This window comes from Apostichopus japonicus, chromosome 22, assembly GCF_037975245.1.
Source record: "Apostichopus japonicus isolate 1M-3 chromosome 22, ASM3797524v1, whole genome shotgun sequence".
Lineage (NCBI taxonomy): Eukaryota > Metazoa > Echinodermata > Holothuroidea > Aspidochirotida > Stichopodidae > Apostichopus > Apostichopus japonicus.
The window spans coordinates 8,309,778-8,322,500 of record NC_092582.1 but is presented as its reverse complement, the minus strand read 5'-3'; the positions used below and the strand labels follow the sequence as shown (position 1 = coordinate 8,322,500).

The following is a 12,723-nucleotide window of genomic DNA, read 5'->3' as shown; positions in this document are numbered from 1 at the left end:
TTACAGAGAGACACGTAATCGCACGTTTTTGTGATTGGTGGGATGTTTGTATACCTTCAACACTCAGATTGACTAACACAGCGTGAAACCGTATCTATGAAATCACACACACACTCACACAGTTCTATGAACTTTTGCGACAGCCTATGGAACCTTTGTCTACCGATAAGGACCGCATAGGGAGCGCATAAGTTAACCTTCGGATCTTCTTCTGCGCATTTAACCGTCCGTATGCGAACTTTATCAACTTTGTGTTATTTATGTCACTTATAAAGCCATAGCTCACAGTGGGATGTAACTGTGAATTTGTTTAGTGTCTTATACGGTACCCTGGTACTGTTTATCCGAGAGTTGTCAAGTGTCTATGGGGGATATTATATTATATAAGTCAGTAACGGCTTCCTTTTGTATATATATAAAAAAGAGGCACCCGTCTGGAAAGGTAGAAAGCAGAATAAAAAATATACACTGTAACACTGTATAGTATCCTGTTACACATCAATTTTATTATAGAATTACATTATATGAAATGGGAAAGTTCATGAAAAGTGCAGGGAATCTGCTAACCGGGATGGGGGCGGTACAGAAAGGTAGCCGGTTAGCAGAAACGTCGCACGCATGGAATATTACTTCAACAAAAGCCCATACCATAGTCTATTATTATATACACAATGCAGATTGTGTATTAGTGAACTTTTGTTACGGTGTGTGCCAAGCATTTATCAACCATGCATGTGTAAACCGAGTATAGGCTCAGTATTGATACTGGAAAAACAGAGATACCCATTATAAGGCGTGGGACCAAGACTAATATTGTAACAGTTGATAAAGAACTGCAATTGGTGAAACTGAGGCATACAATGCCGTCGGGTGCCAAGCCCCCCCCCCCCTGGGGGGGAGTATGTCAAAGGGCCCCTTCCGGAGATCTTCATGTTTTCTTAAGTATATTTAAAAACTGTCTCCGCGGGCGCCCCAGTCGAGCTTGCCCCTTGCGCTGTTACCCTCCCCGTTACCCCCCCCCACACCCTCCTCTCTTCTTCTCAAGACTGGATATGTGTCACTTAACCAGATATTTGTTTTTGCCACCTAATGATAGTGCTTAAATGCAGTTCGACTTGATTCACAACATTTCATCGCCCGCAGACACTTTTTTATGCTAGTGTTAATCCACAGGTACAAAGTAAGTTAAAACATGTCTTCTTTTCATTCATTATTATTGAAATGACACATGACTGTAATAAAGCTAGTAAATGACGTCATTATGAGATTTTAGTATCCCTTAACTTACCACAATCGAAGTAAGTTTGTTTTTTTATGATGCATTTTCGCGTTTTAGACATATAGGGTTACTCGATTTCGTGACTTCCCCAGTTGACTCCCTATATCACCCACCCATGCCATATTTTGTAGTTCAGGGAAACATAAATCAGCTGTCGAAAACAGAAAAGTAACCGTCAATTATCATAATAATTAAAGGGGAAAAGTGTCGTTTGTATCAAATTAAATTTCGAAAGATTTGACAAAACCCCTTATTTTTTTTAATTTTGTTGAGGGTTGAAGTTGCTAATGCAACGATAGCAATTTGTCATTCGGCTTGATTAACAATCTTATAACTAATTTTAACGAAGGACAATTTCCACATTCTATTCACCGTCAGCCTTAAGTATAAAACACAGTGAAGACATATCTTAAATCCAAAATCGTGATTGGTCATTTAATGTGTTACAGCTCCCTGCTTAGCCAGTGCTTGAAATGACAAAGCAGTAACAGTCTAACAGCTGTCCTGCACACAGAATATTGCCTCAAAAATTACACATCAAAATTTACACATAACCAAGAAAGATTTGATGTACACCGCTGTCTATGAATTTCGGTGGCATAAAGCGACATCTCTTTTTTTTCTTTCGTTGTGTTATTTTTCTGACGGTATATCTTTGATTCCCTTCCGCCGTGTAGTTTCCCCCCCCCCCCCCCTTCATGTGGCAAAACAAACCGGAGAAACATTTTGGAAAGACTTCACGTTGGTACAAGCCTACAAGTCATGGGGTCAGAGGTCAGGCATGTAAGATACTGTTAGTATTACGACATTGAACGTATACTATACATACACATACGGTATGGAAGATGGAAGCTAAATTAAGTTAGACGAATTGCCTCCTCGAATTCTGGAAGTGATATAAGATTAAACCTAATAGTTACTATACGAATTGTAAATAGTAACATTGACATTATTTATGACTTTTGGTCATGTGTATGCCTACTCTCTTTAGGCTTATCGTGCCTTCTTTGTTATTGTATATACTGTTGTCATAAATTTCACTTACAGTATAAGCAGTATATCCCAAGTCATCCAACTCAGATATAGCCATGTGATGACAAGTAAAGGAGACACGAACCAATCATCGTCATTGGTCTATGTGATATAGTATATAAATGTCATAAACAAATTTCCCCAAAACAGCTAAGAAACATCTTATTCCATTTGAGAGATATCACACTAGATTTAATATTCCTTTTACATACAGACTGACGACTTGATCAAGTATAAATATGACATCACTGGGCCTCATATGCTTCATTGTTTTACACATTTCTATATTTAGGACTAATTACAATGTTTGTGTTCTGTAAATGGAGATGAGGTATAAAAGTGGTTAGCCTTAAATATTGAAAAAAAGACTATTCTTAATATGACCACATGATGGCATTGGTTTCAATCTTAACACTGTTACAATTTTACCCTGAAATTGTGAAAAGGAAAGCAAAGAGTTATGAAAAGCCGTTCCCTGATATTGTGGCTCTATAACATCACAAATATTTTGTTACGATTTCAAAGTTATATTTATTCCAGTTCCCACACCCATTGGCGCCCTATGCGCATGTCCCTTGTCGGCGCACCCCGCTGACAAGGCCCGGGGCAACCACACTTCACATGTTCTAAATACATCCTTAGGTCATGTCAGTGGCGTAGGAAGGTACTTTTGAGTGGGGGCTGAAGACTGATGACCGACCTGGGGAGGGGTCTATGGGGAGGGGGTGCCCCCTCCCCTTTGGACTTTTTTTGCATTTCCAGGTGGCCTCAGATGCAATTTGGTGCAATATAGCACACTTCAACACCCACTCCATTTTGTAAATAATTTTGCATTTTCACCTGGCCTAAGATGCAATTTGGTGCTCCAAATGAGATTTTTTTCCATTTGGAAATGAAAAAGGGGTTTTCTGACTTGCGAAGCGGGGGGCGGAACGATACTTCCGCCCTCTATATTTTTCACTGGGGGAGGGGGGCTTGCGCCCCCCAAGCCCCCCGGTTCCTACGCCCTTGGGTCATGTTTGGATTAAACCCTACATTTGTATACATTTTCTTCATGATGCCACCTCCCCCCCTACCCAATCACACACACACACCTAGCAACGCACCCCAACTCCTCCCACATATGGCTATTAATGTACCTACTGTATCGTAAACCTTTTTGATACACAAATTCCTGATTCCGAATCATCCTTCAAATATCTCGTTTGAGGAATTTTAGCAGCACAAAATTCGACTTTATCCTTGCTTTGTAAATCAGTAAACGAAATACTTTGCGGATTGAAAACATTGTTCATTGAAGACTTGTTTTTGGTCAATTTATAGATATTGCATTTTCAACTCCGTTGCGGTTATATAGCTTTAAGTTATATATAATAATAAAAACCTAAAATTGAACTTGAAAGCTACAAATTAATAAGGATTCGGTTGTCCAAATTATTAAAAGCATCCCTGTGAGAGGGTGATAATTAACCGCAATTAACGAGTAAATTGTAGTTTAATTGACCCAGTTATTCCTTTTCTTATATATAGTAGTGCAGTGATTGGTGCATTGGAGAACGTCTCTACCATATATGTTCATTCTAAAAAAGTTGTTATAGATTGAATCCCACGAGAATTCACGGGACACTCCTGTCGAGAAAATTATCTGGATCTTAACAAGTTACAAGGTTAATCCAACCAATTGGACGTGACAATTCTACAGTAGCCATTGGCGGACAAAGTTCACCTTAAATTGTAACCTTTCCTTTGGAGTATTCTCGCAGGGAGGTGTTAAAACCTACTTTATGTAAATTGCTTCTTAATTATTATGAAGACCGTCCGAAGAGATCAAAGAAATTCACTTACTTTGATTGACCTCTGACCTAAAGCCTTCAAAAACAATCAACTTTTGTCATCTTGTTAAAGTTCGGTCAGTCCATGCCCTGCAGTTCTCTAAAGACCGATATTTTCGACCCCCAACAATTGCAACTTGTAAAATGACCAGAAAAGAAACTACGGACATTCATTTAATTTCAGAAACAAGGAATTTTCGAAATAGAAACTGGATATCAATTCAATAAAGTAGCAGTCAGCCTAGTTATGAACAGTTGTTCAAGATCAGGTCCCAATATACATGCCACACTGTTCGTGTTACGTGAAATTAATTGGTGATTAGCACTCGGTGTCGTTGTCTTTAATTAATCAAAAAGATACCAATAAAGGACAATTATCACCAAGCAATTGAGGGCTGTATGAGAACGTGTCTGTATTGTACTCATATGACTGATATTGTTGTATAATATCGAAGAGAAGGTCCTTGCGATATAGGAGAAACAAAGGTACGTATAGTCCCCCAAAACATGTTCGTTTGGGATCATGAATGTTGACACCCCGCTCAAGCCTTCCGCCCAGCGTAACTGTATACCACGCTCAGCTCAACTGCTGATAACTACCAGTCGACCACCACCCAATTCCTAACAAAAAACAACTTTCACCCACCCCGTTTTTAGTCTGTAGACTACAGTAAGTTTCGCTTATAGCCTTTAAGCATAATCCTGTCGTGAAAGTGATGTGGGACCCTATTATATATGATGACTGCATTGACAATCATTCTGAATAGTTTTTCTTTGCTTTTCTTTTCTTTTATCTTTCCACTGTACCGTATGAAAGCATATGGTGGGACAAAGACAGGTGTTACAAAGATACACTGTTTTCTTTTCATGTGTGAGAATATTAACTTCGCCAATCAAACCAGCAACTTAAAACTACAGTGTGCGTGTTCAATCCAATATAAAGAACAATTTGTTATTCAAGCGTGAACAACTTTTTGCACTGTATACACTCATACAATAACATTCGTTCCGCTCAGCTCGTAAGCTGCATGTGTCGTGCACACGGCCTGTCGTCATAGTAGCGGATGCGCGAACGCCTTTGAACAACATTTTATTAAAATTCTTCTTCTTCTTTGTCTCTCCTCCCCCCCCCCCCCCGCCCCACCTAATACAGAAACTGATCATTTTCGACAAGTTCAGCTGTGTGTTCTAAATTCAACGGCCAATGACCCAAGAATATCACCTATGTTACAGGGTTGCGGCCACTGTCCCTAGAACAGATGCCTCAAGCAAGATAAAAAAAAATGAATAATAATAATCGAGTCTCGGGACCATTATGACGGAAAAAAATCCGTTAGAATAAATCTACTAGTGGAGACAAATCAATTGTAGAGTTATTAAATGATATCGACTGTAAAATTTAACTGAGAAAGTCTTATTCGATGTGACATGTGAAGGGAAAAAAATAATCCATGAAGATCCTTTTCCATTTTGTTATGTCTAGATAATAAAAATAACACCAGATGTCTGGGACTATATTCCCGTTGGAACAATAGCGTAAAAAGTGAATCTCATTTGAGTAAAACGAGTAATAAACTGAAATGGAAAAAAACTGTATCCGTACAGTTTAAATAAAGTTGAGGTTTGTAATCAGATTTATTTTATTTTCTCCTTATTTTGCTACGTTAAATGCCGTGAACTGTATATTATATTAAGATGGAAAATATATGAGAAAATATAGTAACAACTCTTTATACATGCCGCGTTACAGATACATAAGAAAGATACAAGATGTATTAAAATAAAGAAAACTATAATATTCCATTTTGTTGATTTCTGAAGAAATCTGAATACTTTATTTTAGCTATGAAACCATAAATTATGTTTGAACAACCTAATAACCCTCCTTTTATTAAATGTAAAGGCCCTATATAGCCGTCCGTCCGGGGGGGGGGCAGTACAAACACCGAGGGGGTAACATTTTAGTAGGGATCTTCCAGGGTAGGGTGGTGCCCGGTCTGGGGAAGCCCTCGGCTTATAAGTCAAGTATTTGTCTCTCCCTCGGCCTCCTGCAATTATACTGCTTGTTTTAGAGCCTTTCATTTTTTCATCATTTTTTGTTATTATATCCTAGTTCTATGTATTAGTCATTTCTGTTATTCGGTTCCCAAATTTACCCTGAAGGAGTTGCACCCCGTACAGCTGGAACGAGCACATATCCTCACAAACCTTTTGAATGTGTGGTTTGGCTAAAGGCAAGCTAACAAAAAAACAGTGTTACAGTTAGGGCTAACTGGGATGTAAATAGATTTTGAGGTTTGAGATACAAAATTCGTTTCTGACAAAATCCAAGCTAGCTGCGAATATATACATATATATATATATATATATATATATATATATATATATATATATATATATATATATATATATATATATATATATATATATATATATATATATATATATATATGTGTGTGTGTATTGGTACACTAGAATACGGCAACATAGTTTATCAGCTTCTTTCATGAATATAAGAAAGTATAGGAAGGTCTTCCCTGCATGTTCATATAAATTTCCACAAACATATTATTTATGACTATCTTGAAATTTCCGTGCCCAGTCCTTACAATGGGGTCTACCGATATTAGAGGCCGTGCTTCAATGACCCCCCCCCCCCCCTCCTCCTGCTCCCAACCGCTCATTGCTATATGCCTGTGGGGTAAAACTGGGTGAACTTTGAGCTAAAGAGCAGCCACAAAGACAGATTATAGTGAACCGGATGGGTAACGGATATAAATGGGCCAAATGCATCCACTGCGGGTAATGCCGTCCCACACATGCAGACACACATATGCGAGGGTCTTTCACACGCATTATGTACTATACACAGTTTCCGAGTAATGTTGTCAATACCTGGCTTTAGTACTTTAGAAAGGGAAACGAGTTACGGAAGTGTAAACAAACTATTGCCGAGCAGCGCATTATTTGTCATCCTGTGGCTTTCATCGAATTTACACTACACATTCACACGGATCTCTTATATAAATATTGTGATATATATCTGTATATTATATACATCCTATATCTATCTGTTATATATAACTTACACTCGACGTTCAGACTGTTTTGTTATATATTAGAACAGGAATATTCTGGATGGCGATGTGTTTAGTCAAACGTTTGCTAAGACGGGTCCTTTTTTTCGCCAACGAAGCACGTCACTGTATGCTGCTCAGATGTATGTGATTTTAGTCAAAAAAGACCATCACGGCTGAAAACCCGTGTATGAGACCACCACTGCCCCCTACCCCCTCCGCACCCAAGAAAACTACGACAATACCACATGTATAGTGCTTGTACGTAGATTGCACAAATGCGAGTTCTACGGGACAACTTCAATTATTGTACTAAGTAAAACGACGGATCAGGCAATGAAGACCCGGAGTGTGACCGATGACGTTCTTCATAAACTTGTCTGTAACATTTAGCCTCAAGTTTCTTCAGCAACACATTTTGTGATGAATGCGCATGTCCTCGTTGCTACGGTAGCTTTCGCAAGCCATTATTTTTCACTCACGTTTGTTTTTTACGCATGCGTATATAGTTCTTTTTGGTAGTGCACTCTGATTGGCCTGAAGTTTTCGTGGTTGAAATTAATATCCATGCATAATCCATTGTTTGAGCCAAGTCTTAAGTTTTTAACAGGTGACACATAATATGACCATAAACTGATTCCGGTGTTGAACCAAGTGGTCGTATCCGGAAGGATACAGTTCAATAGACTATAGATTTATAGGCTGTCTGCATTCATATGATTAAACAGTGAGTAATACAAACCCTATAAGCAAAGAAAGGAATTTCGATTAAGGCTGGACATAAAGAAACACCCACTTCTATAAGGTCAAGCGCGGAAAGCAGTGGGGTTGGGGTGGGTGTTTAGCAACGTGTTGCTTCTCAATGCTATCACTGAATGCCAGATAAGTTTACTGTGCTCCTAAATTTCAATTGTATGCTATGAAATAACTTCCCATATGAAAAACATATATGAAATACTCATTACCGTACTATTCCCATTACAAAATACTTATTAAAACGTCCAAGCATCAAACGAAGCAAATGTCTTTAGCAGGGTCACGGTAATATCACAGCGACCAATTCTTCAAAATCTGCCTGAAATATATAAACTTCTATACATTTTATCGTGTTTCTATCATTTTCGTGTTGATTTAATCCTGCGGTATGTAAACATAAAAAAAAATGTTTTCTTTGAAGGTATCGCTTAGATTTAATTGTGCGCTTGTTTCGCGTGCAATAATCCCATACTTAGCATGAATATGTGTAATAATTCGTGTAACCGGATGGACAGATATGTTTTATATATATGTTTTACTCTTCGCAATAGAACCGAATAAATAAGTACCGTATATACTGAACGCGATACAGCAGATTACTGTCACAAATGTCGTTCTGTAATTCAAGGAATATTTCTAGCGCCGTTTTCTCTGAATTCCTTGGGGAGCTATTGATGCTCTGAAGAAGTTTTTCAGAATAACATCACTAAAAACCAGCTGTTTTCTAACCTCTTACTTTGATGTTTTACCAGATGGAAAGAATAATACCTCAAGATGAAAATATAAATTGTCATAAAGATTGGGCTCACTGTACCAGCCGTTTTTCCCACGAATGTCTGCTTGTGTATGTAGTAATACTGGACAAATAAGAGAATAGTGCACACGCCTTGTTGTGATCTAGATCTTAATAATTATTTAAACGTTTAATGGAAGGAAAAGAATATAACAATTGACACAAATACGAATCATTTAACGGAAAACAGAGGGGAGAGGAACCATAACCATACAGGACGAGGGCCTGGTTTGGTGGGGGGGGGGGGGGGGTTCATAATGGTATTTTTTAGTTGTGTGCAAGTCAACAAGGCCTATCAAGATTTTGTCGAGGGGAGGAATGGGGCGTGGGGGGGGGGGGGTATGTGTACGATATCGATATACAGAGTTGGTTTTCCAATAAGCAAACATTAACTATATAGCTAGCATAGCTCGAATCCTTCTGTTTTACTTGGAATTTGTTTTATCGCCGAAACATTTTCTTCATGGTAGTGGTTAACCACATTAAAAAATTGTTACAAATTTACCACAATAAAAGCAGCAAACTGAATTTCTCGTTGGGTTGGATACTTAGTGGCCGACTCGATAACCAAGTCATCATATATATAATGTTCAGGTTAACTGGAAACTCATTAGCAGTAACTATCTAGGACCCATTATAGAGATTCAATTGTTGTGGTTAAAACCGACGTTTTGCTGCTTTTGTTTATTACATGAGTTTTTAACTGTCAAATCTAATAAGTGACATATATTTGTACCACGAAGCTCATGTTTTGTTTTAGTCTTTGTCGTTTTACCAACGGTCTCTTACTTTTATCATCAATGTATGGTTCTGATGATTGTACTTAGTAACAGAATACAGTCTACAACTTGCCTTCAAATACTGTAGAATATCCCTCTTATTTAATGGTGGGGTCCGATACCACCATAATGTAGCAAACTATGCATATGTAAAGGTCATCAGAATATTGACCCCAAGTCTGTTAGACAGTCAGATGATTTTTATACCCATGCTCATCTTTTTAACTTTTTTTTTTAAACTTTTTTTTACTGCCTCTGTAAATAATATGTTACTCATACTGGGATATTAAACTTGTCGTTTTTATTACTCCTTAATGACTGGGAATAAATTCGAGAATCAGAACCTCTCTAGAAAATTTTCCTTTTGAAACATTCTAGCAATCTTTAAGGCGCCAATGCTTCATGACCTTATAATATAGCCACATGGTACATCATACACGTATAATGTCCTCACCGATATCTGCATAAACAAACCGTGTAACAATCTAACTTACATTGTGGTTCTATAGGCCAGTTTTCCGATTATCATTCTAAAACGACACTAATAATACCATTAGTTAAACATCCTCCGATCGATACCGGGGTATGAGTGGAGCCTCAAGTACCAAACAGTGATCAACTATAAGTCACAACTGTGGTAATATTGGCCTTTATCAAATCGTTAAATCTCATGAGGAAACCCCTCGACATCCGCCTATACACTCAATCTACAGCGGTTACGTTATATGGTATATCTATAGCCTACTGTACATCCATTTTCTTTGGAATTTGTGTTAGCAGGTCAACGTAAACTTGGGAGCTTTCACTTAGATGGGAACGGAACGCACAGAGTTTGTCGGAAAACTTTGAGGCACTTTTGCGTATTGGAACACCGCGCACCCCGCGCGAATCCCGTCCCGCCGTGCACTAGTTGTGCATATTATACTGTATAATATCCTCACGTGACACACGGTGAACCTTTTACTTGTAAGCAGAATAGATCAGATACCTAATAACTTTTGTCCCCGCTTCAGACGAGCAAAGAAGTTAAGAGTTAATTAAAATTAGATAATTGTTTTTCCCCACCCATTCACCTTATATATGAAAAGGAAAAGAGCAATAACTCAAGTGATCAATAGACGCTGCTAGTTCAATATATAATTAGCAAGCTACCATGTTTATTGTCTAGGCCGCGTATTCGGAAATGAATAGGTTTAAACCGGGTATTGTTCGGTTATAAAGAGGCATGCGATAAGAATATAAACCATGCCAGGAATATAGTTTATTGATAAGCGCAGAATGAATAAACAGAGGTTGCTCAATTTATTTCACAAAAAAAAAAAAAAAAAAAAAAAAATCCGATAGTATCGAGCTATCTATATATCTATTGAACTATATAGAAATTTGAATGATCTGTAAATGATGGAATATTAAATTAAAGTAATTAACGATGGCTTAACCTACTTTTCGTTTGAAATGGTCTATGGACACTATTAATCAATATGACGGTCAGTTCACGTATAGGCCTAATTGAATGGCACTGTTCAAGTCGTTAAAGGGAAGTGTGTCCGGGGAGGGGGAATGTACGGGCGAGGAAATGGGGACGGGAGGAGGGGGGGGGTCACAAGACCGATGTGTTCCCATCCAATATCATAAGTGCCTTTAACATAAACCAGTTTTATATCTTCTCTCACTATTGAACGGAACTCATGTTCCACATACTTTCCGCGCCCAATGATTGGCGGACACTAAACATCACAATAAAAAACATTACAATGAACGACTTTTCTAGTGTAAGCTGCAAATGGTGTCCATTGACTTGCTCATATACCTGCAATTAGTATAACAATTCTCATTTGAATATGCAGCATGACGTAAAACAAACTTCAAAGTAGGAAGCCCGGATTTGGTGACTTGTCATTTAATAATGTCATTGTACTCATCATTGGTAAGTCTATATTAGTTTAAAGTTCAATTGAGTCTCAATCATAATATCGAGAGTTTACACCAACCCACAGCTTCATAAAATATTTCATGGCAAGAATTACACGCGTTCAGTCCTCTCCGATTAAAAATAATGTCCATTGTTAGGAGTTAGCATGCAGATAACTCCTCAACAACTTCATCAACCAAGCCCGCTTCCTCGCCCCCCCCCCCTCTCTCTCCCTTTGCATCAGCCGCAACTGTCAGCCTAAAGCCAATTAAAAGTAGAAAAAAGCTAGAGCAACTTTTCATGGGTAAAATCACATACGATACGTAATAATTTTTCGTATTGCACTTAAGGTATATAAACTTTGACAAAAGACTACTTACGTAAATCTGCACCGACTGAATTCCATAAGACTGTGATAGCAACACATTGTGCGATCAAGCTGGAACTTTGTCCAAACCACATGTTCTTGAAACTGTCTTCCAATCGCTGCTTTGCCTCAAAATAAAATAATGGTAATAAAAAATTCTTCTTGATAGTAAACAATCTGGATTTAACGTTGAGTCTCCAAATCACTAAAATACAAAACCATCGACGAGTATGTCTCTTAAATTAAGTTATACTTGAATGCTCAGCGAAAGACTAAACCTGGTCCGTATCTTTATACATATATTTACAATCTTATCCGTCTGACATGCTCATCACGACTGATCATACAATGGTTTATAACACAAGTTAAGATGTATCTATATATATACACACATATTGCAACACAAAGTCGACAGCAGGTGCGCTACTGACAGTGGGCGCTTGGCAAATCCAGCTTATGTGAATCAGTGGCCTGATTGACACGGTTTATAGCTTAATTTCAACTCCTCACACAATAATTTATCACAGGATGCGTTCGGACTATATCGGATATTCTCAGGAAAGTTCTACAGCTCCGTTAATTCCCTTTGTTATATCACTTAATACCGATCTTTAACATATTGATGGTTGCGTATTTTACCGGTGACATCGGGGTTGAAAGTTCAACCAGCAAAAAACAACAGTAATTTCTCTCTGAGAGGTTGTTTATTGGTTTCTTTCCTGTCAGTTAGTATTACTTTTTTGTCTTCAATCGTGGATGCACTGTTTGTTACCTTATGTGGTATGTAAACAAAAATATACTATACTGCCTTTGTATAGACGCTGGTTCCCAAATATTGAATTGGAAAAAAACTGACATCACTGGTATAAAATAGATGCTGATATGTCATGACGGGT

General features: G+C 38.0%; 1 protein-coding gene across 1 annotated transcript in view; it reads right to left on the bottom strand.

Annotated features, from left to right (window-relative positions):
* The window catches only part of LOC139963592 (limulus clotting factor C-like), a 25,370-nt gene extending 13,029 nt beyond the window's left edge, over positions 1–12,341 (bottom strand). The window contains exon 1 of the mRNA XM_071964478.1: positions 11,841–12,341. Coding sequence (XP_071820579.1) covers positions 11,841–11,922 — 82 coding nt within the window. The 5' untranslated portion in view covers positions 11,923–12,341. The remainder of the gene's footprint in view (positions 1–11,840) is intronic.
* Positions 12,342–12,723: the final 382 nt, after the last annotated feature.